The sequence below is a fragment of the Vanessa tameamea genome, chromosome 19 (assembly GCF_037043105.1).
Source record: "Vanessa tameamea isolate UH-Manoa-2023 chromosome 19, ilVanTame1 primary haplotype, whole genome shotgun sequence".
In the NCBI taxonomy this organism is placed as follows: Eukaryota; Metazoa; Arthropoda; class Insecta; order Lepidoptera; family Nymphalidae; genus Vanessa; species Vanessa tameamea.
The window spans coordinates 4,888,404-4,916,260 of NC_087327.1; the positions used below are offsets into that span (position 1 = coordinate 4,888,404).

Here is a 27,857-nt window from a genome sequence, read left to right on the forward strand (position 1 = left end):
AACATTAAATATTAACTATTCCTTATATCGTCAATGCGCCAGCTATCTTGGGAGCTAAGATGTTATGTCACTTGAGGCTGTAGTTACATTAGCTCACTCACCCTTCAAACTGGAACACAACAGTACTAAGTATTGCTGTATAGCGGGCTAGCAACAAGTTTTACTACCAAGTATTCTTATTCAAACAGTACATTAATTATGAGCTGTAGTCGTTTATGACAAATAAAAAACCTTCGTATTCGTTACTTACCGTATTTTATAAACCGGACATTCGTACACATTCCTCGTGTCCTGCTTGTCCTGCGTCACTGCTTTGATGTAGATGACAGGCATCATGGGGAACAGTTCCATCATGTGTGACTCCACGATACCACCCGTGGATGTATCCCAGCGGGCACCTTCCATATATAGGCCGTGGATATTGGCACCCTCGCGTGGAGGTGCACTGGGGTTAAATAGTCAAAATAAGTATTGGAAATAAAGTAATATAATAAGTACAATAAGGGTGTTCTGTTCTATTAAAAAGCCATGATCTTGGTTTTTTATAAAGATCATTTAGCAAAGGTATTTTTAGCTCGCCTTTCGAGGATAAACTTTGCAATGGTAATATATTTTATAGTACTCAAAAGTCATAAATAAAAACAGAATCTGAACTATCGAGTTTTAGCTATTTTGATATCTTCAGTAAAAACCGCAATTATTTAATATATAAATAAACAGATAATAAACAACAACGCTACAAATATAAACCGTGAACAATATTGAAATTGGAAATCAGTTCTAGAAATATTTGATTGATCTACGATTAAATAATTTAAAACTTTTTGCAACAACATTTAAATAAAAACTACGTTTATTCAATAAATTCCATTATGTTCAAAAGTGTAAAACACTGACTTAAAATCTCCCCTGTTCTTCTTAGTTACGTCGCAGTTAAGACACATCTTGTCCAGAGGCCATTCGTTCTTGCGCGCTGTCTGCTGCATTATGGCCGTTAAGAACGACTGAGGATTGAAAAAACCCGCAAGCCATACCGCCGGTGGTAGCTGATGAAGTATTTAATTACATATCCGTGTCAAAGGAATACAACGAAGTAAAAGATACTTGACTTTGTTATTTCATCGTTTAAACGCTACTAGAGGAAATTGTAGATATATCAGTTATATTTAATTATAGTTTAGTTAATATATTTACATTAAAGTCTCCAGACCAGTTTTCTAGTTCTGTAAGACGCAAACAGAGATCAGAGAACCACGCAGCAAGACCTAGCAGACTTGGATAGGCTAATTTTGTCCAAGATTCGGGAACATGATCCATGAATAAAGACTCCATCAAATTCTCCATGTCACTGCTTATTGTTAGTTCGCCCTGTTACAACGATATTTTTAAATTAGATAAATCACATTTAAAATTTAGTTTTGATGAAGATATTATATTATAATAATTTATTGTGATTATAAGTGTTGAACTTCACCTTGAGACCCAGCTCACACTCTTTTAGTGACCGTCTGATCTCTCCCATGAGCCGATTCATTCGCTCGCACTCTTGCAGTGCGACTATTGTATACGGGGTCAGTTCTTCCACTTTGCCCATCAGTTCAGCTAAGTTAAACGGTTCCGGTACTCTATCCATAATATCATCTAATATGTATCGCACCTGTTTGTAACAAGTAAAATTATTGTTTCGGGGGTTCCCAATTCTTAATAAAAAACTTTAACATAAAACTAGAAAAGTACCATTTCTTCTTTACTTGCACCGCCACCAGCTTGAGCTCCTGCATCTCGCGGCTGCATTTCAAAGACTACCTATTAAATTATTAGATAATGATTATAATATGATATATTCCTGTAAATATTTCAGATTTAAAATTCGCGATACCTTAAAAAGTCGTTCTGAAACAGTGGTTAAGTAACCAATTTCTGCATTAGGATGTAAACCGTATAGATAGGGCGTCTCTTCCGGAAGAAAATCGTCAATATAGTGATGATAGCCCACATAGTCTGAGTTGGGTGGAGATATGAACCCTGGAGCCAGAGTCAACTCCCCGTCGACCTGTAATTACCAAAGTCTAATAGTCTTTAACAATTGTTTTTTAGAAAAGGATTTTATTTTTATACCTATAGCAGTTATACGTAGAAAAGAAGAAACGTAGTAAATTTAAAATAAACAAACATCAACCTAATCAAAATTTACCATTCAAAATGGAGCTTAACCCGATAAAAAGACGTCGAGAAAAGATGTACCTATAAACTTATTTAGCTTACCAGTTCTGGCTGCATATACTCCAGTAAGAAAGTTCTACAGAGCCTTCTGTCCCAGTCGTCGGTGATGTGTCCACCGTACATTATCTCTCCGAAAAGGTATCGCAAGTCTTCCCAGGGCACGCGCGGGTTTGCCTCCAAGTAGTTATATAGAACGTATACGCATATTGTCAAATCGCCAAAGTTGAAAGGATACACTCTACGTACAATAGAAAAGACCAAAATTTATATATTTTAAACTAAATTGCACCGTATTTATATCAAGACTCGTTAACAGAAACTTTTTAGATACGACAAATTTATTGCAGATGCATTTTCAACAAAATAGAAAAATATCTACTAAAAGTACTAAATTACTTTACATGAGACTTGACACTTGCGAAATATAATATGATACAGTTTTTATAATTCAAGGTTCTGACTATATTGACAAGAAAACTATCTTCATGTATCCAATATGTATAAAATATATAATCAGTGAACTAGCAGTGTAGCACAATTCTATATAAGGTACATACGTAGAATGAATTTGTAGCTTAAAATATATTTATCTTAAATACCTGTTCCATCCTTGTGGTCCAAACTTACGTCGTTCAGCAACAACAGCATGAAAATAGCAAAGAGCGAACAAAACCGCTTTGAACTCTGCTTCCTTACTGCACATTTCTAAAGTCTCTTGACTGAAGTTATCTAAAGCCTAAATAAATTAAACGTAAAATAAAATATCATAGTAAGTTTCATTTATCTCAATCTTTGTTAAAATTACCTTGTGCAAATTAGCCCACATTCCAATCGGAGGTTCATTAGTGATTTTAATTGCCGATTCTAAAATACCCTGTGGAATTATATGGTATGCAGGATCACCCGCTGGCTCTGCACTTAGGAATAATCTAAAAAACAAAAAGTTTACTTCCCATTACAATAACAAATAAAAGTTTATATAATTAAAATAAAAAACAATTAAAAGAGTCATGACATAAACCACAATAGCAAAATTAACTTTTTCATTAAATAATTAAATAAGTAAATAAACTGGAAGAATTATACCTGTAGTCTTCAATGGGATTTTCAAAGGTCTCCTCCATCTTCTTTTCTAGTGTCGAAAGCCACTTTGCCACGAGATGTACGTTCTGAAGAATAACCCAATGGCCATTTTCGGAGGCGACACCCATGGCCTCTTCTGCAACCACCTCTTGGCCTTGACCCAGAGATACAATGTGGAAGTTCTTTTTATCAGTAGAAAATCCTAGCTTACGACCTAACTTCTCAACGTCCTAAAATATATCAAAAAATAATCATGGTCATTATAATAAAATAATATTCATTAAAAAAACAGCTCATCACCTTCAAAGGATCTACTCCCGGAGATAGAATAAAGAATGTAGGAGTTGTAGACGTGCTTTCTTCAAAAGACTTCTCTAGCGGCGGAGTTCTGGCCTCCGCATATTTTGTCCCAAGGTTTTCTTCACAAAAAGCTCTGTAATTTATTTCGTCCTTTACTATTGTTTTTCGGTGCTACAAATATTTTTAATATAAAGTCATTTAATGTAAATATTATAACATACCCCGATGCATAAGACATGCGGTCCGGCCTAAGCGCACGTAGTATGCATAGACGCTGTAACGACGTCTTGTTCTTCCACTCGCCAGGCAACTTGTCTCTCTCTGGAGCTTCACCATCCGTATACTTTTGCCATCTATTGAAATATTTCACCTTTATATCTATTAAATGGTGCAGTACTTATTAATTGAATGGTTGGAAATATTTGAAAACATTTGCAATAAACCATTACTATAAAATAAACTTTAATGAATGTATTACAAGAGTGATTTGCATGTTTAATAATACTTATATATTTAATTTACATGAACTTATGTTATTATACTGGTTGTGCATTAAAAAAAACTTCATATTTGAGTTGACCAGATATTGCGAAGAAGTCCATACGGATCTCAATTACCTCTTTGTAGCTCCTTCAATATCCTTATCTAAATTTTCGAAGGCATCCATTTTAGATAAAGCTATAATTCCTCCCCAGGAATTATTAGACAACCAAGAGTACGGTGAATTTGCCGGTGCAACTGCGTACTTAAGTAAAAAGTCTAGTTCCCTTGGATCGACTTTTCCATCAGTTTGTAGAATCTACACCAAAAAAAAAATGACTTTATAATCTTATTTAACTGAATATCCCAATTTGTAGCCGAAAAAATATCGACTAGATTCTTATACATGCAGATACTTGGTTATAGAATACGTATATATGGCCATCATTGGTGATAAAAGAATAGTTAAACATCTAACCTGCAAAGTGACAAGGAACAGGAAGACCAATTTATCCTTTTCAAACAAACCACGGCTGGTGTAAACGAATACAGCAAAGGTGATGCTGTCTAATAAGTTAGCAACTCGAACTTCCAACTCATCAGAGGGCTCAGCTTTATTGAGTGCATCTTTAAACACCACACTATACGCCTTGAGTGAGAATTGATACATCGGATTTATTTTGTACAAATCATTCAGTATGAAGTATAAGATTGATGCTCGAGTAGCAGCTCGTCTGTAAAATACACGACAAGGTAAAAAAAAACGGAACAGCCAACATACCCAAAATAATATTTCATATAAGATCTGATTTATTTTTAAATATAAACTTGCCTATATCTTTCGCGAGCTTCATCAATCTTTACAGCAGTTACTTTTCCTTCTTCGACTTTTACTTCAATATCTGCAGCTGTCTTTTTAGTTGTTTCTAGGTTTATGACCAAAGCCGAATCACTAAGTATATCCGGGCCTGCTGATGATAAGCGTTTTAATAAGTCGTCTTCAAGACTCTTCAAAGTAATCTTGAAATCATTTTGTTGTTTCGTGAGTCCCGCTCTTAGTGTTTCTAAATCTGGTCTTTCAGCTTTCACTACTTCTCCTAATAACTGTTCTTCAAGTCTAGAAACGGAAGTCGTTGTTTATTCGTTGATTTATTCTATTTAAAAAAATACTAACAGATTTCTTACCCATCTCTTGTTACAGTGAAATTTATAAGAGTACATTGTGCTTGCATTTCAGGTTGATAATGAGGATTTGCCAACTTTGTTTGTATTATAAGACGAAAATTTGGATGATAATCAATTTCTCTATCACCGATCTGCAAATATTACATTTAAATTAAACTAATTCTATTTTAAAATATTTTGTTTAAAATTTTGATTATCTTCCAAGCACTACATCGTCACTGCTACTACTATAGCCATGCTAATCATAACATTTTTAATTACATTAATTTCGGTTGATGTGATGAATGATGGTTGTGAATTTAATGTGGTTATCATACCATTAATCATTTACATGTTCGTTTATTTTTAGTGTTTGTAGGAGACTTATCATACTAAGTGATAGTAACGTCATAGTAATAATTTCGTAGAGTTGCTTAAGCTATTTTTTATTACACTTGTTTGTATTAAAGTACAAAATACAGGAGTACAAAGTATTACTGTCTTATGTTAAGCCGTATATTGATAGTAAAAATCATCAACTGCGAAAAATCAACAGACCTTTAGTACTTTTCCTTTGCGAATGAGCACTCGTCCAAGTAAAGGTTCGAGCACGGCATCGACACTTTCGCCGATGTTCTCGAGCAGTACTACATCGCCGTTGCTTACAGCGCGTTCGATACGATCGAGGTAGTTACGTTGGGTTAAGCGAATCACAACGAGAGCGTCGCCGTAGCGAGACTTAATCCATTTGATACCTTGCCTGTTATAATATATATTTTTAGGACGGTAAAAGCAAATCTAACTATGTTTTTCATTTAAATAAGAAGTTAGGCGTCAATATGAAATCTTTACTAACAGCTGAGGATCAATCATAAGCGGCCATCGAGCGGAATTCGTAAGTATAGTGGCATTCTCAGTACTCATCGTATCAGTTGGAAGACCCTCGTTATTCCAAGTCGCAACTTGAGCGTCGTCTGTCAGCATTGATAACGGCTCTAGATCTTCAGTTGTCTGAATTTTAGGCTAAAACAAAATCATATAGACATAGTACTATGGCTTAAAGAAATTCAGTTCATCTTATGATATATCTAACAACAAACGTAATAGAATTAACATAAAATTAAATTTGTTAACATTGATTTAATTGATAAAATGGTTATCAAATTCGATAACATATAATTTTTGAAAGTTTTTTTTATGATATACGTAGGTGGACGAACAAATGGGCCGCCTGGATGGTAAGTGGTCACCACTGGCCACACACAATGCCGCATCAAATGTCTTGACAATGCGCCAAAAACCTTGGGAACTAAGATGTTATATTCCTTGTGCCTCTAGCTCACTCACTCTTCACACCGGAACACAATTATACTAAGTAATGCTGTTTGGCACTTTTATTGAATCTGTGTACTAATATTGCATTATGTGCAATATCGTAGCTGTATCAATTGAGTGGAACTAAATAAAAGTCTAGAATGTGCATGATTTAACAAATAATAATAACAAACTGGTGAATCTAAATTAAGCTAATCATCAGTTGTTGCATTTTTACTATTATTGGATTTCGGGTCCAACATTGACAATTCAAAAAGTGCTCCTAAAAGCCTACTTGAATAAAGTATATTTTGATTTGATTTGATTTAAACATCAAAAACATCAAGTTCATGATTTCCCAAAATTATTGAAATATTTATAGACAAATAACGAAAATCAGACGTGTAGCATATATATATTACCGATTATTATTTATAATACTAACATCCGTTTTCGCAAGCGTAGGTATCCAGTCCTCGTCGATGAGTAACAAGCGATATCGGCGAGTAAAACAGCCCACATAAGATATGAATGCTGTTACAACTAGTACATCTCCCGGCAGCATTACTCCGGATTCCTTTAGATCCACTACAGTTGCTGACCATCTAAGAAATAATTATTATTACTTAGCACTATACTGACAATTCAACGTGGCATTTTAACCTTTCAAAAAACCAACTGTCAAATGAATTTGTTCATCTTACTTGAAGTTTCTCTAAATTCTTAAATATAACTGACCTTACTTTCTCTGAAGCTAATCCATTTACCAATCTGTTAGCTAAATCTATAGTAGCATTTGTGGCATCAGCTTCTGCTTGACACTTCATTTTTTCATTAACCGCTTCTTGAAATGCTTTTAATAATTCTTCTAATTTTTCTTCCAATTCCTACGTTCGTGGTATATTAAATATATGTTTTTTTTTTAATTATAAAAAAATGAGTAACTTATCAGCTACTATAAGTCTGTACTACTACATTAAGTCACATTGAAGAGAAGAATTTAAAAGCTTATCAACAAAGCTGCTTTCGAAGTTCGTTCGACATGCAGGTTTCACGATATTTTCCATCACCAAAGACAAGTTAATTTTCATTAAAAAAAATTATTATATCAAAACCATTTCTGCACCAACAGTCTAAAAATTACATTTGTACCTTAATCTGGTCGGTAAGAAAAGCGAGCTTATCCCTCGCCGCTTGCAACTCTGCATTGGCTGCATTGAGAGCACGTCTTTTTGGCTCAACAACAACGTACACGTCGTAAAATTTGACGATGTTTATTACCCACGCACAAAGACCAGCTGCGGCTGCTGATTTCGACATTATAAATTCTGCATTAAATTCCGGATTTTTTATGTATGGTAATACAGCCTGCAGAAATAATCATATTTTACTTTTTTACACCTTTTTAGGCTCTGTTTTACACTAGTAAATTGTTAAAGCGTGGCATTTTTCTATACAAATATAATATACAAAGAAATATCCGATCTACATTGTTCATTATGAACAACCTATTGTTTCTTAAAACCTAACTTTATGTTGCATTTTACAATTCTTTAATAAAGAACTTACCTTAACAACATCAGGGTGAATATTTTCTTTATCATAATATACCAGGTCATATAAAAATTGATCTACTTTGGCCATCATTAGCTGAAAATAATAAAATTATTTTGAATACTTGCTTAATACATATATTTTTTTCGAGACAATGTTTTTTATTCGTTTCAATACCTTGCATGCTTTCCAAGACCTATCTTTGGGTATCTTACCCTTCTTAGAAAAAAGTACAAGTACGGCTGCTGTAACATTTACGACGGCATCTGGTGGAGACCCAAATGACTTCAATTCAGTTAGATTATTCTTGTTAAGAGTGTTTAACGCCTCTTGGGCGGCAATCAACGCTGGTTCTGCTTTAGCCAAATCATCAGCACAAATTTTCGCCTTTATTGTTACGTCCTCTTCAATAACCTTAACTTTCTTTTCCTCTTCCGCAGCTGTTTGAAAAATGTCCAATGGTTAAAAATGTACAACATTCGTATCAGTAATCAAAAATTGCCTGAATTTCAACTTACCAAATGCTTTTTCTTTTGATACTTTATCACTTTCAGCACCAACTACTTCAATGAGTTCTTCTGCAGCTCTGTTTTTCACTTTTAGTATTTGCTCTTGTTCCGCAAGAGTAACCTACCGTTTCAATATGATTTTATTTAATATACTGATTAACAAACAGTATCGTTAGTTTTTGTATATAATTAGCACAATTATACCTTTAAAATAGCTACGTCAGCAGCACACGATGCTAACTTTTCTAAGCCATTTTCAAGTCTGAATATCATCATTTTTAAGTTGTTAGTCTTCTCGGTTAACAATTTACCGTATAATGAAATCTGTTCTAAGAAAGTTTTTGGCGTTGTATAATTATATCGACGCTCATTTTGGAAATATACAGCTGACATTTGATTTACACTTTGATGCACATGCGACATAAAGCATGCAACCGGCTCCACAAGGTCAGCCTAAAAAATTTAAAGAATAAAAACAAATAAGTGACACTACCGAAAAATTCCCATATGCAGAATAACATAAAAATTCATACTGGTAAAGCCTCTACTTCAGAGATGAATCTCTTGGACACAGATCGAAGTGCTTCGCGGGGCCATTCATGGAACCAATTGATAGCCGTACAATTGACAATTGAAGGGAATTTTCGCGACCGAATTCGGAGCGTAGCACCCACGGGGGAAAAGCATAGCACAACCTGTAAAATAAATTTCAAGCATAATTTGTATTTTATACCAATTATTCTGATTTCAAACAAAAAAAACCTCTATTTTGTACGAACAAAGTAGATATTACCTAATAGGCATATTTGAATTCGAGAAAATAAGTGTAAAGAAGCAGTTAAGGCATGGTTGAAGGAGTCGGGGATTGCCTACCTTCAACATAGTTCTCACTCTATTAATGAAAAATCTCCAACAATTTTCGCGTGTATCTTGAACACCAGACGCTTTTGTCTAAAATTAAAATAAAATTAATAGTATATTTAAAAAATCGCATTAAAGGCAATTGGTTGAATTTGGATTTTGTTTTCAGTTACTATAGCATGTTACTATTGCTTATATAATACAAATAAAATTTGGCTAAAACATGTATGTACCTCTCCTCTGACACCATTAATAATGTTCTCAATCTCGTCATCAGCGAAAAGCTCAGGGATTTCACCCGAAGCTAACAAGTCATTGATGAGGACAAGAAAGCGTTCGTCAGCTACTTGTGCGTCTGTCATTAAGAACATATTGCCGATGTTCTTTAAGCCTGCTTTTATGTTTAAGGCGGCTGTAATAAATGAAAAACCCTTGATTGTAATAAAAAATATTATTTTATTTTTGCAGATAACTATTAATAAATATGTATTAGTAAATATTAATCATATATAGTTCTTATTTTACCGAGATCGACTTTAAGGTCATTGATACTGTATCCTTTCCGAAGTTGGATTTGGAAAACTTCTAGTGAAGATATGAAAGCCGACAACCGTGACAGAGACTGCTTCCCAGATCCTCCAACGCCTACTAATAAGGCATTTCCTCGGGGAGCTTCTAATATTCGGTTTATTCTAAAACATAATATAAACTTTAGTAACGAATAACACATTTGCAAATAAGAATTCGTGTAATTAGTACCTGCAGATATGAAACATAGCATCTTCAAAAAGTACTAGATTCATCGTGGCAACGAGGTCATTATAAGACGAGAGAGACTCGTCAAGTAAACGTTTTATTTGTGCCCAATCTCGGATGGGAAAATATTTAGGATCCCCAATACCCTCCGCAAAGTGGCAATAGATTAAAGGCTTCTCGAACACGACATTTTCGTCGAAATCCTGATAAATCATTTCCATGTGTAAATATAACAACAGCAAGCCGAATCACAATAATTTAAAAAAATCGTTAAGAAAATATGTGGAAAATTAAAAGCTAAAACTTACCTCACAATTTTTCTTTATAACATCTGTAATGAGTTTGTTGAAATTTTCATTGTCGAAAGAATCTACCAACTTGTCTGAATATACACGAGTTGCTTCGTGCATCCACAGCCTGATCAATTCTGATTGTGCTTTTACGGCATCACCTGTTGTAAATAGTATACCCTGCAACACAAGTAACTACTTAATAAGATACTCTGAAATTATATACACAAAAAAAATACGGATATCCATAATAAAATAAAACTAAATACGTTACCTGGAAAATATTGGAAAGATCCCTAAGATTGAAGATATAATGAAATTTTATAGCTGTAGGCAGGAAGGTTGATGCGAGCTTCGTATGAAGAGCAAGTGCCGCGTTAACTAGTGGTTCTGCATAACGCTGAACGATGATATTAAACTTGTTCAAGGGATTAGCGAGATGTTGCGAGAGAATCTGTTTGTAGATGTGGAAACATGCATCCAGTCCTGGAAAACTGATATCATTTTATAAGATTATAGCATTTCCTTAATTAAAACTTATAAATCCAGATAATTTAATATACAGTCATCGTTACCTCACGGCAAATGTACAGAAATGTCTCTGCAAACGTGGATCGATAGTGAAAGAACCAGCGGTTGGGTTCATACACGAGACAAACATGCAATTAGATATATCCTTAAGACTTAGTTTCTGTCTGTCATACCTAAAATAAATAATTATTATTATTATTAAAGTAGTAGTAGATTATGTCCCTTCAATCCGAACTGAGCATCTTAGTATAGAGCACATAAACGAATATTTTTTTTTATTTACAAAATAATATTACTTTACTTACCAGTGACGATAGTCCATAAATTGCCTAATGAGCGTATGAGGCTGTACTGTACCGTACGTGTCCACTTCTGGCATATTGAGATCATCCACAAAGTATATCATAAATTTGCTACCAGGAGGTCCAAAATTACGACCTGACTTTTTCTCCAAGGGCTTTTCGAGTACTTTTTGTATCATTTCTAATTGAAAAAAAAATACACTTTTTCTTACTGATTAATGCTTCAACTTTTCTTTATAAATAAAAACATACCTATCTACAACAGAACTTCAGAAAACGTTCTAAATAATATATGTATATTATCAATAATAATAATAATAACAAAAAATAAATAAATATCAATACTATGATAAACTACTGACCTGATGTAGTATAGAAATTAAGTGGAACGTTAGTGATTGCAAAGTTTTCGGAAAGTGAATTTAACTTCGCCGCTACACTTACAGTCTTGCCGCTTCCGGCACTACCCACCAACATCACTGGTTTTTGCTTCGCAATCAAAAGATCCATAAAAAACCTTATGCGAGTTGTTTCAGACGTTGAAACCAAGCATGACTGTAATATATAAAGTTTTATAGTAAAAGAAACCAAGACCAATATGTTTGTTAGAATAAAATAAAATTTACTTGGAGCGGTATATCGGGATCCAATTCAAATGATTCAACTTTTTCTGCCCAAGGTAAAAACTTCTTCGTCTCGGGGTCAATAAAGAAACCAAATACATTGCCCGTCGAGGGAAACTTAATTTGTTTAAACTCGTTGCAAAACCATTTGCTGAACTCATTTCGCCAATCCACAAGCTGATCTTGAAAAAGACCAGAGCCAAAGCCCCAAACAATACAAAACACAAAATAAGTTTCGTACCTGAAAGAAAACAGAACCATATTTTATTTTAAAAATAAAGTAATAAAAGCAACTTCCCTGCCTTCCAATAATAATATATCTTCTTACCATTCCTTGGGACAGTCAGTTGGTAAAAGGCTTTTATTGAGGAAACACTCTAACAGATAACAGGTCAACTGAATCTGCTGAAGCTCGCTGAGAGGAGTTATACGCTTGTACTTCTTACATGACTCTAATAGAGATGGAATGTACTTGTCAAACATTACTGTTAGCATTGCTTTTTCAGATTCATCATCTCGTGTAGTTTCAATCCATGAGGCCACAAATCTTTAACAAATAAAATATAATATATTTATTGAAATAAAAATATCATTATAATTCATATAAATTTATGTAATCAATGAAAGTAGTTATTATATATGTATATATAACGGGGCGCGGTTACTTTGGTTGTTGATTTGGATAATTATTGAATCGAGTAGTTGGCAATGTTTTTTTTTTATGTTAGAGGTGGCAAACGAGCAGGAGGCTCACCTGATGGAAAGTGACTACCACCGCCCATGGACATCTGCAACACCGGGGGGCTTGCAGGTGCGTTGCCGGCCTTTCAGGAAAGAGTACGCTCTTTTTTTGAACGTTCCCAAGTCGTATCGGTTCGAAAAAACCGCCGGCGAAAGCTGGTTCCACAGAGTGGTCGTGCGAGGCAGAAAATGTCTTAAAAATCGCGCTGTTGTGGATTTTCGGACATCTAGGTGGTGTGGGTGATATTTTGCATTTTGGCGAGATATCAGAAGGTGAAATTCAGCAGCCGGGATTAATCCGAACAATTCATCGGAACATTCCCCGTGATAAATTCTGTAGAAGATGCAGAGCGATCCAACATCTCTACGCAAAGCCAAAGGATCAAGCAGATCGGAAAGGGCTTGATCGTCGATAATTCGAGCCGTTCTACGTTGGATACGGTCGAATGGAAGGAGCTGGTACTGGGGAGCACCCGCCCAGAGGTGAGAGCAGTACTCCATGTGTGGCCGAATTTGTGCCTTGTAGAGTCTTAGACGATGGGCCGACGTGAAATACAGTCTTGCCTTGCTGAGCACACCGAGCTTTTTTGATGCCAATTTGGCTTTGCCTTCCAATTGCGCGGAACTGAACGAGGCTTGAAATATCGACGCCAAGTATTCCTATACTAGCTGTGGCGGCTAATGGAATGTTCTCAAATAGTGGAGATACGCAAATGGTGTTTTTTTAGTTTAACGAAGACTCGATTTCAGACACAAGTTTGTTCCGGTTTTCTTCGATGTTTTCCCGAGAAATATTAGCACGGCCGGTGTATGAGGTGTCTACGGTGCTATCGTCTATATAGCAGTGAATGTTACTGATTTGCAACAAGTCATTGATATGCAGAAGAAACAGAGTGGGTGATAGAACGCAGCCTTGTGGAACACCAGCATTGACGAATTTTAAGTCGGAGCATGCACCGTCGACGACTTTGATGCTCCGATCTGCCAAAAAACTGGTAATCCAATTGCATAATTTCCCGGGAAGCCCATAGGAAGGAAGCTTCGAAAGAAGCGCTTTGTGCCACACGCGATCGAAGGCCTTCGCTATGTCCAGACTGGCTGCTAATGCATCCCCCTTGCTCTCAACTGCTTCCGCCCATTTATGAATCAGGTAAACTAGAAGATCACCGGCTGAGCGACCCTGACGGAAACCGAACTGGCGGTCGCTAATCAGCTGGTACTCCTCTAGGTACCAGGCAGGAGCTGGCAGTTAATAATGGACTCTATTACCTTGGAGAACAAGGAGGTGATGGTTATAGGCCTATAATTGGACGGGTCTGAGCGGTTGCCCTTTTTAGGGATCGGATGCACCAAAGCAGTCTTACAGGAGTTCGGGACGACGCCGAATGCGTAGGTTTGCTGGAAAAGACGCGTTAAGACCGGTACCAACTCGGGAGCACAAGTCCGTAGCACGATTGGAGGGATGCCATCGGGTCCACTCGACTTATGAATATCCAAGGAAAGAAGTGCTTTACGAACTGCACTTTGCCGGAATGTAACCTCCGGCATCATGGTATCACACCGCAGGATTGTTGGTGGTGACTTTCCTCGGTCATCTAGAGTCGAGTTCGCCGCGAAGAGAGAGCCTAAAAGATCAGCTTTCTCCTTCGCGGTATGGGCCAATGACTCACCGTCTCTGTGCAAAGATGGAAAAGAGGGCTGACAGAAATTCCCTAAGACAGCCTTATCAAGAGACCAGAACGCACGTGTTCCTGAAGGGAGGCGCACCAGTCTCTCGCCAATTCTGCCAATGTACTCCGTCTTCGCCTTAGCAATCACGTTTTTGAAGGACCTAGAGGCAGAGTTATATTCCTTTCTGAATGCGCTGGTATTTACATCACGAGACGCCGATGCGTTAGCCCAGTCTTGGTAGCGTTCCCATTTTTGGCGTGAAGCCGTTTTGCAGAAACGACCAAACTAGGGCTGGGATTTGCCAGCGATGGGGACCGCAGAATACGGAATGAACAGTTCCATACCCTGAAGTAACACATCAGCGACAGAGTCAGCAACAACGCTTGGATCATCCGGCGAGAAATAAACCTGCCCCCATGGGTAGGACGCAAAGAAGGACCGCATCCCATCCCAATCTGCTGACTTGTAGTGCCACACTCGGCGGCAGCCCACGAAACGAGGTCGTGAGTACCGCGCCACTGGCACTGTACTCCGGATGAGAAAGTAGTCCGACGAGCCCAGAGGGGGATCGACGATAACCTGGTAGCCATCCGGATGGGAAGTCGGCAGAAGATCCAACAGGGAAGGTATATGATCCTCCACGTCCGGTATTTCCGTTGGCGAGGTGACCAGTTGTGTCAAATCGTATGCTAAAGCGAAGTCGAGAACAGATCTACCCGCATGATCGGTAGTGCGTGATCCAAGCCATTCGGCATGGTAAGCATTAAAATCGCCAAGAATTACGATCTCTGCGGATGGGATCTGCTGCAGCACGGAATCTGTAGCCACTTGGACGTGCTCAACCAGTCGGTCGGTTTCGGCATTACCGCTATGGGACCTATAAAGGCACGCGTAGATTCGCGGATGGTCGTCGCAGTCTACACGCAGCCAGATAATAGATAGGTCTTGCCCTTCAAGGCTGCCGAGGCGTCGAGAGCAGATATCATCACTGACGTAAACGCACACCCCAGCTCGTGGTACAAAGGAATGTTCCAATTCGTACCCGGGGTAAGAAAGAAATCTCGTATCGGCAGGAGAGGATATCTGAGTCTCGGTAAGAAAGAGCAAGGCTGACTTCGCTGTCTCAAGGTGAAAGTGAACGGCGTTCAAGTTGGAGTTGAGTCCCCTTATGTTTCAGAAGTCCACATTGTGGGTGGTAGGGGTTGCCTTATGATGCCTGCTCCGCCTGCCCCGAACAGTGGCGAGCGCAAATTTGCCCCCCCCCCAGAATTCGGAGGGCAGCCTGGGCATCCCTGCTCAGATGGTGTACGTCCTGAGCATGGATGCCCAGAGAGGGATTCTCCACCGCAGTCGCTGATGGTACCCTCCTGGGGTAATGAAACCAAATTCTGCACAACCATTATGTTTTGGGGGGGAGAGGGATCGGGCCTCCGGGACTCTCACATACCGGACGAAACGAGGTAGCATAGCTACCACTTTACGCCGATTTTGAGTGAGAGAGTGGTACTTCCCCAGGCGTGACGTCCCATTCGGCTGCAACCCAAAGGTATGCAGTGTGGCACTACCACTAGTTGATTTTAAGAGCGGGTCACCCCGAATGGAGCTGTAAGTGTCATGGCAACGCAAGTCGTTAGGTTTTGACAAGCGACTCGAATGTGATGGTTGCTTGCAAACCCTTTTTTTATAGTTGTAATGGAATATGGCGTTTGTCTTCCATCTCACCAGATCTGATGGAAAGTGTAGATGAAGACGAAGGTGGTACACGCCCATCCAAAAGAAACCTGTTCACTCTACTCTTAAAGGCTCCAGAGTTCAACTTATCAGGAAAAATATACCCAGCAGGTCTCTCCAAATTTTGGCGACTCTCACCAAAAACGAGCTGTCAAACCGTTTAGCTCGAATTTTGGGTATGTCAACAACGTATGGATGAAACTTTTGGCTGCGCCTAGTAGTCCGATATAGGAATGGAGATGGCTCAATCACTTCGAAAAAGCCTTCGAGCACTCTCCGAAGTGTATCCTATAAAAAACCGATAAGCTGGCAACTCGACGACGATGCTCAAGGGTGTGTAGTCTTTTGTCATTTGCTCTTAATCGAGATGAATTATTGTAATCCTTTGATATTTTTGTGGTGTACGATTATTGAATCAATTAATACTGTGATTATAGTAGCGGCACGCTATGATGGCCGTTTTGACGTTTGCCCGCTCATGAAGTTTCGTATTTAATAAATAATTATATCAAAGGAGCAAATTGTTGTTCTTTATTGTCAATAGTGACGTGCAGTTAGTCATAAAATTTATCGAATGTGATTTCTAAACTACAAATATTAGGGTACCGCGAAGATAACTTTTTTTTTTTTGCGTAAACGTGTACGTCACACTCTCACACTCGACCTCGTAGACGGTGTTATATTTGTGTTGACAGTAAATATTTTATCTATTTTATAAATTATTTATTTTATTTATATATGTTTATTGTAGAAAATGATAATAGAAATAATATTAGTATTCAGAACAGGCAACAGAACGTACCTACATCATTACATGGGAAAGACGAAAGAGGATTTCCGGTCGTTAGAGTAACCTATTTCTTGTATGTAATGTGTTTATAAAGTTATTCATTCTAATTCCAATTTTTGATTTAAATTGATTTCGTTCGAATATATTACTTAAACTTATTTTATATTTATTTTTATTAAACCTTTTTAATCAGATACTACTTGGAACAAAAACTTGAATTAAATTACTTGCAAAAAAACAAAGATTTGAATATATTATATCGATAATAAATTTATATTTCACATCACTTTTTTAATGTGTCAAAACGGCCATCGTATCTTGCCGCTAGTATAGATGATATTAAATACGTTTTATTTTGCGCCCACATAGTCTTCCAAATGTCGGATCAATCCACGAACCAAACTGGGATTCGGGGATTGATCCGACATTCTGCTCTTCCGACATATATATATATTATTTTTTATATACAGTACAAAGAATACTTACGGGTTCCATCCCAAGTCTTGTGGATTTATATACAAAATGCCTGCGCGAGATACAGTGGCAGGAGTAGCTGTTCTCAATGTGGCAATTTCAAATAATAACCTCATTGATTTCGTAAGAGCTATTCGTTCGTTACTTGCTAACGTTAATACCTAAAAAAGACAATAATACATTCTTTTCATATAAGTGAATGTATTCAAAAACGTTGGATCATGGTTTCATTATAGGATATTTTTTTACGTACGTTTTGCTGTGATCATTCAAACTACAATGCAATATCCTAAGTGATGATACTATTGTGATTATTTAAATATGAATACGTTATATTTTAACCTTATTATCATCCATCAAAGTGTTTAAGCTCTCGATCCACATAGGATCAATATCTCCATCAAGTACAATCCATTTTGGTCCATCACCTGGCATATTAGCCATGTCCCTCATTATTGTAGAAAATAAACCATCTTTCCATTCCCTCGTTGCTGGATTTATAATACCGAATAACTCATCGTTAGTAACTGCTTTTGGGTCAAGGTCGTTGTAGTATGGCTTCATTTTTAACATTTGGTAAGTTCTATGAAGGCACTGCCATACCATCGACTTGCCTGTCCCCGCAAATCCATTTATGAATACTGAATGTCGCACGGCGAAAAGTTCTACTAGTTGTACCATCTGAAATTGAATGACATGTATTTTTTTTTACATATTACATATTCTTGCAATTTATGACTATTGTCAAGATAATAAGGTTCCACCTTTAAAATAAACCCAGCTTCCGGTTGAAGTTTCATTGACACAGCACCATCGTAAAGTTTCTTTTCAAAATCCAAATCTCTTTTTCTTGGCACATCGAGAGCAGGAAACAAATCACCAATAAGCCCCATAAACACTGGCATATCATCCGTAACAATTTTAGGTATGTTGAAATCTCGTAGAGCTCTCATCAAGACTTGATCTTCTGGCCTCAGTCGATCACCTCTCTTATTAAGAAAATAATACATAGTAATTTTTGCATCTAATAAGCTCTATATTGAAATTTTCTATTAAAGATTTTATTTAAAGTGTTCTAATTTTTATAATTGTTTTTTTTTTATGATGAGGAAGCAAACATAATAATACAATCAGGATCACGCCAAGTAAACACTAGACAAATGAATAGAACAATAATTGTACTATTCATGTGTCTACATTTTTTTACCTCTTTTAAGCAAACTCCAATTGTAATTTGCAAAAAATAATTGTTATTACATTACATATCTCTGATTAACATATTTTTTATTTCTATAAGGACTAATAAAATGAGGATAGCAGAGACGGTCGCAAATTTTCTGTATATTGTGATACTTACAGTATTTAAAACGGGATATTTACCATGTTGTTTATTTTTTTTGGTGGAGCTCAGTCTCGTGAACAAGACATTCGTAGATAATGTCAAAATATCGAGCTCCACCAAATAAAAATAAAAAACATGGTAAATATCCCGTTTTAAATACTGTTAGTAATAAAAATAACCATGTTAATTTAAAATTTTATTGTGATACTTTGTGCAGATCTTAAAATATATATTCACACAAAATTTCGGAGTATATCAGATGTTTTTTTATGTAAAAAGTAGGCGGATGAGCAAAAGGGCCACCTGATGGTAAGTAGTCACCACTGCTCATATACATTGACACTGTAAGAAATAATAAACATTCCTTGCATCACGCCAATGCGCCACCAACCTTGGGAGCTAAGATGTTATGTCCTTTGTGCCTGTAGTTACACTTGCTCACTCACCCTTCAAACTGCAACACAACAATACTTAATTTGCGGTAGAATTTCCAAAATATAATAATTATTGAGCAGTTATTCGCTTAGAAAGCGCTGGAAACGAGTATATTTTCTCCAATTATTTAATAAAACAAATACCTAATAACCTATCACTATCCTATATAACTATCCTTTTTGCGTCAATACGGAAATACAAACAAACAAAACATACAACATTATAATACAAGTCATACAAAATTTACAAATCATAGAAATGACTAAAATGTAAAACGCCTACTTTTAAAGATCCAGCGACCACTAGCACGGACTTGATGGCTCTCAAACCCCAATCGTAATGGTCTTGCTTCGATAACAGCTCCCTACATAGCATGTAAAGCGTGATGAACTTGCGTGCCAGTAAACGAGCGTCTTGGAAACCCTCCGCCACTAACATGATCTCGCAAATCAGTTCAAAGTCAGGTACTACCATAGCGCAAGGTCTGTAACAAAATCCCTTATTGCATTCCGTATTTTTTTAATGTCACAATTATAATGTTTACATTATAATTATTAAAAAAAAGATATATTTTTAAAATATACCTAAACAGAGCCTTTAGATTTTCTGGTAATTCTGTCCTTCCTGCATATCCTGGATTCATAGTGATAAACATTCCTATTGTGGGAATAAGCGCAATAATTTCGCCCATAAAATCAAACTTCTTTTTCTTCGCTTTAATTGCATCAAGAACACTCTTTACTTGTACAGATACTACTGATAACACTTCAACAGATATTCTATTGAACTCATCAAAACACCCCCAAGCACCAGTTTGAGCCAATCCTGTAACATATTAAACGCAAAGAAATACATGATCAATAAAATATTACAAAATTCTTCTAAGTTTTCATGATTACACGATTACAAGTATAGTATTTGTACAAAATATGAGTACCTTTATAAATATTGCCACAAGATTTGTAATCCATTTGTTCGGAACAGTTAAATACATATACCATTATACCTAGAGCTCTACCTAAATCTTTTGTTGTTTCAGTTTTACCAGTTCCTGCTGGCCCCGCTGGTGCTCCACCCATAATCAGATGAAGACTCTGAGCGAAACAAAGTATAAACATGAATTTATAACAATGGCCTATTATTATATAAAATATGACATTTTATTTTCAAATAAAACAACCATTATAGTAGACACTAAGTTGGCTGATCTGAATGTGGAAGAGTTGGAGGACTTAAATGGTTAGAACGATGCCAACACAAGAGATGCGAATACATATTCAAAGACGTAAACAGTTTAATATTCTTGATTATGAATCAAGGTTTGTTTTTTTATTTTTCTTTATTTGATGGTTTATTGCATTAATGAGTTTGTAGATGCTATATCACTTTATTCTAGTCATCATCATTATTACATAACAATTATAAAATTAACTTACCTGAGTTAATGTTATATAACAGCGATCTGTCAAAGGAGTAATTACAAGTCTAGGCGTGTTGCCCAAATACTCATAATCATAGAGAAACTGTGCATCGCAAATATTAGCGAAACAATTGCTTAACTTTATATCCCATCGATGCCTGACCAGAACAAAAGCAAAATAAAAATAAGTTAAAAAACCATGGGAACATATCACTAAACGTAAAAAAAGAAGTTCTTATTTCATTTGAATATGGAATGGAAATTTACCTTAGTTGACTCTGCCACTGAAAAGCGGTGGAAGTCTCAACTTTAGCAACTATAAGTTTGGCTACCACATCTCTTGAATGTACGTCAATAGTACAAATAGTCATAATTTTCTGTCGATCTCCGACTGTTAAGTCTCCCAATAGCAAAACTATCAATGCATTTAATTGTGCTATTTGCTTCTTCTGATAGTCTTTGAGAGCATTTTCATAGCCTGTTTTTGTAATTATGCGAACAAATATATTATTACAGCCGATAAATATAATACCATATTTGATTCCTCTAATATAAACAAAAACAATGTTTACGGGCCATTAGTAGAGATAAATCAGTATAATGTCATAATAATCAGTGTGTTCATTAATAATTCTTACAAAAACAACATATTTTTGTTAGCAATGGTTTAGTATTATTATTATATGTAAGTATTATTGATATTTGTTGAAAAATTATAATTGTATGATTGAGTTTACCTTCTTCAAGTTTTTCAAATGCTTGGTTGGTTTCCGTGGTCCACCAAATCTGGGTGCCAACCAGTGCAGGTTGTGCCGGCCAGTCAAACACCCATTCATCACGTGGTTTGTCCTCATATGATTTTACACTATGTTCAAAAATATCCCGTAATGTGTAACGCATGCATTCCGTTACACGGTTAAGCCACAATTCAACCTGCATAAATATTAAACTTATTAACCATATATACTATTTTTAGTATACTCTCCCTGAAATTAAACTCAAATATTGCAAGAATATATTATATATATATATATATTTATATATATATATATAGAAAATTGCGAGATACCTTGCCAGAACAATCACAACATGGAGCTTTAAACGGTACATGTTCTTCGTTTTCTTTTGAGATCATTTCAAACGCTTGCTTGCTGCCTGGCTTTGTAAACACCAATTTTGCTAAATTATCATACAACTTTGAAAGATGGCGACAGACTGCAGGAGGATTATTCCCGTTGGATAATATGTCTTAAAAATTAAAAAATAACGAGTAAATAAATTCGTTATAGACTAAGTTGATTAGGATTTTTTTTTCATTTATTAAGTATTAAAATATACCAAGCAAATCTGCTGAAGATACGAAATAAAAGCGAGGATAGGCCAAACGCTTCGTTTCCAAGTAATCATTAAGAGCTTTTTCACAAAGATTTAATGCTGCCATTAGCTCTTCCAACTTGTCCAAAAGTCCAGGTTTATTCGTAGCTTGAACTACGTTTGGTGTCGCAGCTACATCTTTCAGTAGCTCCTAAAATATATATATAATACAAGTAAAAGTGAACAATAATTCTTATCTTAATCAATATTTTTAGTTTTCTATAAAAATATATATTATAAAATATATTATATATACCTTAAACGTTTTATCAATCATATCAAATCTCTTAGAATCCTCTGGTAATTGAGCGCGTATATCATCAGAACCTACGAAAATACTCTCGAGGTACTGCCACTTGCGCTGTACTTCGAACCATAGAGCAATAACAGCGTCAGCTGTTCCTAGTTTCTTCTGCCATGCCGTCACTTCCGTTTCATAAAATCCGATAAACTTTGACGACATCATAGTTTGTACTTGATTCTAAGAATGAAATCTAGCGTTAGCTTAACCATTGGAAAGTATAATTACTTACATTAATTCCGATTAACAGTAACACTTCATCATTGTATAATATTTAACCTGATTGTCCTCCAGCGTCTCCACCAATTCTTCGCTTGCCTTTGGCAACTTAGCACCAGTTCTATCATGGACTGAATATTCAAATTCCATGATAGCCCAAGTCACTTCTAGTTCCCTAGAAATGTAACAGTTTTATATAAAAAATATTAATACATAAGTGTCCTAAGCATAATATAACTATCTCGTTGGTATAGTAACTAGTTATTGGGTTTTTCTTGTCGAAGAATTATCTGCCTGGAGGATTCTATGCCTGGAGTCTGGAAGTTAGAAGTGTGTGTGCGCTCATGCATTAGAAAACACGTGAAACCGTTGTTCGTATCCCTAAGCCTTTTCCGGTCGTATCGGATTTGTTGTCCTAGCGGATTATGAGAGTGGAAAAAGTTAGATCACCTTTATTTGCACACATACTTCTGCACTACAATATGTCCTGTGTAATTGGATCGTCTCTCATGAAATTGGGCACCGTGGCTCAAGTTAGTCAGGAGACCATAAGTATATTTTAAAGGTTTTAGGTTCTATTATATATTATAAATTTTAAAATGAATGCTTGCTAAGGTAAATGTATTAAAAATAATCGTATGTAATGGCGATTATTGACAGAAACTAAATTATATAATAAAATTACTTGAGAGTTTTTTCCATTGCAGCTTCCTTAACGGACTTATCGACTATTGTCTTTACCTCTTCCTCATATTTGTGAAGATTTAAAGCTAATAAGTCTGCTAGCGTTGTATCATCATCGATATGGAATTTTACCTAAAAAAATAGCCATAGCTTATATTTTAATTCTAGTAAACCAATCTGAACTAATAAGAATGTCATCCTTACCTTAAATTATTTGATTAGTGCGTGATTCTACTAAATATAAGCTATGATTAATATATAATTGAATATGGATAAAACAAAAAAGTTACATGTAATGTTTACAAAATAAATTCTGATAAAATCAAAGAATGACTTTGAATGTTTGATTGCGTCTTTCCTCTTGTTGGAATCAATTGCAAGCCACTTCTTCTTATTTCTTGTAAAGTGTAGGACTTCTTTAAGCTTAGAAATTTATGTCCATAATTAACACATTCCTGTAACTTAGGTCTTCTGAAGTCTTTTAGCTGCATATATTTATGATAGCCTGCCTCAATATCTCCGTCTTCCAGGGCACTTACCATTGAACCATCTAATGAACTAGCTAAATCTTCTAATGATTTAAAGTCATCTAAAATTTCTATCAGCGAAATACGACTTCGTATATTATGTTTCGATGAAAATGGTATGGAAGAAAGATTCTTTCTTTCAATAGATAGGATGAATGAATGTGCAGCTTTCTACATAAAACAATATAATATTAAAATAGTAAGTGCATGAAATGAATCAAAACTTAATGTATAATATTTATTAGAAGTTTATTTATTACCTTTGTGGCCATCATTAACTCAACCCAATGTCTATCTTTGATGGCTGGGTTTTGAAGATCAGTAACTGCTCTTAGCGATGTCATCAAATTCTTTATTGTTCCTTCTATTGAAATATAAGGTTCCCTACGAATTGTTTTATGGTTATTAGAACTTGAAATTTGCTGTTCTGACAAAATTATGTTTTTTTTACTATTAAATAAACGAAAGTTATTCTCACTAACCATACTCTCATATCTTTGTCTAGCTGTCGCAAGTCTTTGGTGAAGCGTTTGCATTCTTGATCCATTCCATCAGCATCTATCTTCTTCCATGGAGACTTCTTCCAGAATTCAATCGTACCCATCACCAAATTATAATAATCCCAGAGTTGCTAGAATTATAATTCATAAAAAATATTAACAAATTGAGGATCAATTAGGAAAATAATGGAATGACTTATAGGATAAATGCAAATTTATCTAATTAAAAAAATATTTACCTTAGCCAGCTTCAGCTCTCGCCGGCATTGTTTTAGATTCTTCTCGTCTGGCGGTTGTATATCGAACAGTCCACAAGATTTTTTCAAACCTTTTACAATTTCCTCAAACTGCTCAAGTTCTTGGTTAACTTTGTCTATTTGTCTATATGGTTCTTTACAACTTTCGAGGAATATCTGTTATAACATAAACTTATATACCTTTAAATATTACAATTATTAAGATCTTTTTCTTAATATTTGTCCAGCTTGTTGTAAAGATGTCTAATATATATCATACATTGTAATAGCGTTTAAAAAAAGAAAATCAATTTATTTGTCGTTATAGCTATAATATTTTTTTTATTTTCAAAACTACTTTTGACTACAAGACACACAAATTTGTAGAAAGTGATACTTTACTCGCTGATCTTCATTATTGTTGAATATGACAATTACCTCTTTATGTTGAAACTGGTCCCGGTACATGGCTATGCGCAGGTTAATGAGGGCAACTCGCTTAGCAATCAATGCTGCCTGCGCCGCCTGCATCGGTGCCACTTCATTCTTCATCACTGTTGCTAATTTCACGAGGTTACGCCACCTTTCCGGTAGCACATCCAACTGTAGTTTATTAATTATTTTTATTAATTCTTTATACTTTTTAATAGTAAAATATTTAGTGGCTCGCTATTTACCTATAATGATTTAGAATTAAATATTCTAAATCATTATAGGTACCTAACGAAAGAAATATTTAGTCTTACCAATGTATGCACCGAATATTGATGAGTTGGAGAATACTTCTAAAGTCCAAAAGAAAGCATGAAAATCCAAAATGCATTTCAATAATATGTTCGAAATTATAGTAATAATTAAATATGTTTTATCTATATTTTTATACCATGGATGTAAATTCTTATTTGTGTAATCAAGATTATATGCATTTCGGTTTATAGAGAACTAATCGTCGCCTGCGGCTTAGCTAGTTTGGCTTATTAGCCGTGAAAGTGCAATAGACAGACATACGAAGTTACTTTCGCATTTATAATATTAGTATAGATATAGATAAGTTAAACAATGACCTGCTCATACGTCTCTTCAGGAAATTCAACGCCGTATTCCTTAAGCACGTATATTATATCTCTGAGTGGCTCGAACATCAATTCAGTACCGGCATCTATCTTGGCCTTTACTTCATTGAGAACACCCATTACTTTCAACAAGCCTTCGTAGTCATCTTCCTCCAGTACCACAGATAATTCTTTAGAAGCATATACAATGAATTTCTCAAGGTCGTTGAGGCTGGAATTATAAATTTTATTCGCATATCCAACATTTAAATTACTTAGAATGCAGGGCAAGCTATTTAACGTTGAATTCATTTATTCTATTTCTTAAGGTTATGAAATTAGGGAGATAACAGTATTATAGATTAGGATTTTAATTATTTTATTAATTAATTATACATTAATATTTTTAATTACTGATTGATGGATATCCAATGAAAAATATAAGCTCATAGTAACAGTAAAATTAACATTAATTTCATATATTACTAGCGACCCGCCCCGGCTTCGCACGGGTGCTATGCTGATACAAAATATACTACATAATGCTTACAACGTTCACAGTTGTTCAGTCATTGAACACTACAAACCGCTATGTTCCTGCGTTTTAAATATGCAATATCTTCGATAATATTCATTAAAATTTCATGTTGCAAATATTGTACAATATATTAAAGGTACTTAATTGGATAAGGATAAATGCTGGATATTATTCCATCGCGAACATATAAGGTGTACAATACTGTAATATATTCTTTTGATCTATCTCGTAGGGTTCAGCCAACGTTTGCAATGTAAGCGCAAATAAAAGTGTTTATTTACGACATCACTTTCGAAACCTCTAAAATTATCAGTGTTTATCTACTATATTGTGCATTTATTATACATATAAACCTTTCGCTTGAATTAATCTATCTATTAAAAAAAACCGTATCACATTCCCTTGTGTAATTTTAAATATCTAAGCATAAATAGGGACAGACAGCGGTAAGCGACTCTGTTTTATACTATCTAATAATGATAAAACCTCATGTTAAAAAGTTTTTATAGCCTATATAATTACCTCGTTTGTACATGATCCTTCAGATTTTGCTTGTAAAGATTACTCCATTTGCAAATAATATTCATGATCGCTTGGTTTAATCTTTTTAAGTCCAACTTCAACCATCCGTTACATAAATAGTCTGACGGCAATAATGACAGTTCAGCATACAGCGAGTTGAACTTGTCAATCTATTGATATTGAAAACAAATATTCAGAATTAATTGGTAAAAATAAGTAGAAATGGAAAAATACGGTATTCATATAAGAGTAAAAATGTTTTTACTGCTATAGGATTTCGTCTGGGTAGGTACCACTCACAAATCAGTAAATATACCATCAAACTTCAATAACATGTTCGATGTCCAATGTGGGTGAGTAAGCCACTCAAAAGCCATTAAAAAGGGAATTTTCAAATTTTAAATACAATTAAATTTACTTCTTTCTGATACTGTTCCAGCTTAGGCTTAGCTTCAGGGGGATCGCAGCCGTTGTCGTAACGATACTTGTCGAACTCCTCTGGAGGAATTACGCGACCATATTTTAGAAACCCAGCTAGCACCTCTTGTCTATCTTCTAACCACAGTGGAGCATATTTCTCATATTTCTAGTAACAAAAGAATATGTTATCTAATATAAAAAAAATCTTAATTTTTTTTCGATTACCTTTATTATTTTTTACGAAAACTATTACGTACGTATCTGTTGTGACAACAATATTTAGCGAATTCATTTAGTATAATTGAGACAAATTTTAGTGTACTTACGGAAGCATACTGTACAACATCATTAATACTGTTTTCAACCCGTTTCAAAATATCATGATAAAGATCAATCATGGCATCTTCATTTTTAATATCATCTGTAATAAAATATAGTCAGTTATCTAGAGCTCAAGAGTTATCTTATATGTAATGTTTATAAATAAATATACCTTCATAAGTAGGGATCGGTACGATAGGATCAATGCGCGGAAACATAGTTGCTTGAAGAAACATGTCCTTCATCATTTCTCGAAGTGTATCGTACAAACCACCCGAATCATCGAGATCCAAAGATGGTGAGAAATAAATGTCTGCGAATTAAAAAGAAGAGTGACGATTTTTATACAAGAAAATAATTTACATTCGGTATAGATCTTACCTGGGTCTCTCAACTCCGCAAGTACCTCCAAAAAAGCTACTCTTGGACCCTTCTCCAAATCGGTCTGCTTTTCAAATAAATCGAGGCTTGACTGAATCGCTTTCATCACATGATTTGATACCTACACAAAAATTAATACTTAGATCTGAAGTTATATGACGGAATAGAGCACTCATATTTGCGCACAT

At 35.4% G+C, this 27,857-nt stretch overlaps 1 protein-coding gene across 1 annotated transcript in view; it reads right to left on the reverse strand.

Moving 5' to 3' along the window:
- The window catches only part of LOC113396086 (dynein beta chain, ciliary-like), a 35,556-nt gene that overhangs the window by 438 nt on the left and 7,261 nt on the right, over window positions 1-27,857 (reverse strand). The window contains exons 21-81 of the mRNA XM_026633870.2: window positions 27,670-27,790; window positions 27,461-27,601; window positions 27,294-27,388; window positions 26,966-27,133; window positions 26,548-26,717; window positions 25,500-25,719; window positions 24,874-25,038; window positions 24,439-24,612; window positions 24,182-24,330; window positions 23,960-24,083; window positions 23,174-23,304; window positions 22,549-22,663; window positions 22,225-22,449; window positions 21,933-22,119; window positions 21,664-21,842; window positions 21,332-21,527; window positions 20,862-21,072; window positions 20,611-20,752; window positions 20,112-20,268; window positions 19,759-19,999; window positions 19,457-19,658; window positions 18,162-18,386; window positions 17,740-18,078; window positions 17,410-17,558; window positions 12,319-12,537; window positions 11,994-12,231; window positions 11,730-11,922; window positions 11,371-11,548; window positions 11,110-11,238; window positions 10,809-11,028; window positions 10,553-10,714; window positions 10,248-10,447; window positions 10,014-10,180; window positions 9,722-9,900; window positions 9,501-9,578; window positions 9,161-9,322; window positions 8,832-9,080; window positions 8,637-8,748; window positions 8,296-8,558; window positions 8,134-8,214; window positions 7,717-7,932; window positions 7,303-7,451; window positions 7,010-7,169; window positions 6,107-6,273; window positions 5,809-6,010; window positions 5,272-5,402; window positions 4,919-5,203; window positions 4,565-4,820; window positions 4,224-4,405; window positions 3,828-3,959; window positions 3,607-3,739; window positions 3,310-3,536; window positions 3,029-3,152; window positions 2,823-2,959; window positions 2,266-2,461; window positions 1,880-2,053; window positions 1,738-1,806; window positions 1,475-1,657; window positions 1,195-1,368; window positions 898-1,046; window positions 251-445 (exon numbers count right to left, since the gene is read on the reverse strand). Of these exons, the coding sequence (XP_026489655.2) occupies window positions 251-445; window positions 898-1,046; window positions 1,195-1,368; window positions 1,475-1,657; window positions 1,738-1,806; window positions 1,880-2,053; window positions 2,266-2,461; window positions 2,823-2,959; window positions 3,029-3,152; window positions 3,310-3,536; window positions 3,607-3,739; window positions 3,828-3,959; window positions 4,224-4,405; window positions 4,565-4,820; window positions 4,919-5,203; window positions 5,272-5,402; window positions 5,809-6,010; window positions 6,107-6,273; window positions 7,010-7,169; window positions 7,303-7,451; window positions 7,717-7,932; window positions 8,134-8,214; window positions 8,296-8,558; window positions 8,637-8,748; window positions 8,832-9,080; window positions 9,161-9,322; window positions 9,501-9,578; window positions 9,722-9,900; window positions 10,014-10,180; window positions 10,248-10,447; window positions 10,553-10,714; window positions 10,809-11,028; window positions 11,110-11,238; window positions 11,371-11,548; window positions 11,730-11,922; window positions 11,994-12,231; window positions 12,319-12,537; window positions 17,410-17,558; window positions 17,740-18,078; window positions 18,162-18,386; window positions 19,457-19,658; window positions 19,759-19,999; window positions 20,112-20,268; window positions 20,611-20,752; window positions 20,862-21,072; window positions 21,332-21,527; window positions 21,664-21,842; window positions 21,933-22,119; window positions 22,225-22,449; window positions 22,549-22,663; window positions 23,174-23,304; window positions 23,960-24,083; window positions 24,182-24,330; window positions 24,439-24,612; window positions 24,874-25,038; window positions 25,500-25,719; window positions 26,548-26,717; window positions 26,966-27,133; window positions 27,294-27,388; window positions 27,461-27,601; window positions 27,670-27,790 (10,697 nt within the window). The remainder of the gene's footprint in view (window positions 1-250; window positions 446-897; window positions 1,047-1,194; window positions 1,369-1,474; window positions 1,658-1,737; window positions 1,807-1,879; window positions 2,054-2,265; window positions 2,462-2,822; window positions 2,960-3,028; window positions 3,153-3,309; window positions 3,537-3,606; window positions 3,740-3,827; window positions 3,960-4,223; window positions 4,406-4,564; window positions 4,821-4,918; window positions 5,204-5,271; window positions 5,403-5,808; window positions 6,011-6,106; window positions 6,274-7,009; window positions 7,170-7,302; window positions 7,452-7,716; window positions 7,933-8,133; window positions 8,215-8,295; window positions 8,559-8,636; window positions 8,749-8,831; window positions 9,081-9,160; window positions 9,323-9,500; window positions 9,579-9,721; window positions 9,901-10,013; window positions 10,181-10,247; window positions 10,448-10,552; window positions 10,715-10,808; window positions 11,029-11,109; window positions 11,239-11,370; window positions 11,549-11,729; window positions 11,923-11,993; window positions 12,232-12,318; window positions 12,538-17,409; window positions 17,559-17,739; window positions 18,079-18,161; window positions 18,387-19,456; window positions 19,659-19,758; window positions 20,000-20,111; window positions 20,269-20,610; window positions 20,753-20,861; window positions 21,073-21,331; window positions 21,528-21,663; window positions 21,843-21,932; window positions 22,120-22,224; window positions 22,450-22,548; window positions 22,664-23,173; window positions 23,305-23,959; window positions 24,084-24,181; window positions 24,331-24,438; window positions 24,613-24,873; window positions 25,039-25,499; window positions 25,720-26,547; window positions 26,718-26,965; window positions 27,134-27,293; window positions 27,389-27,460; window positions 27,602-27,669; window positions 27,791-27,857) is intronic.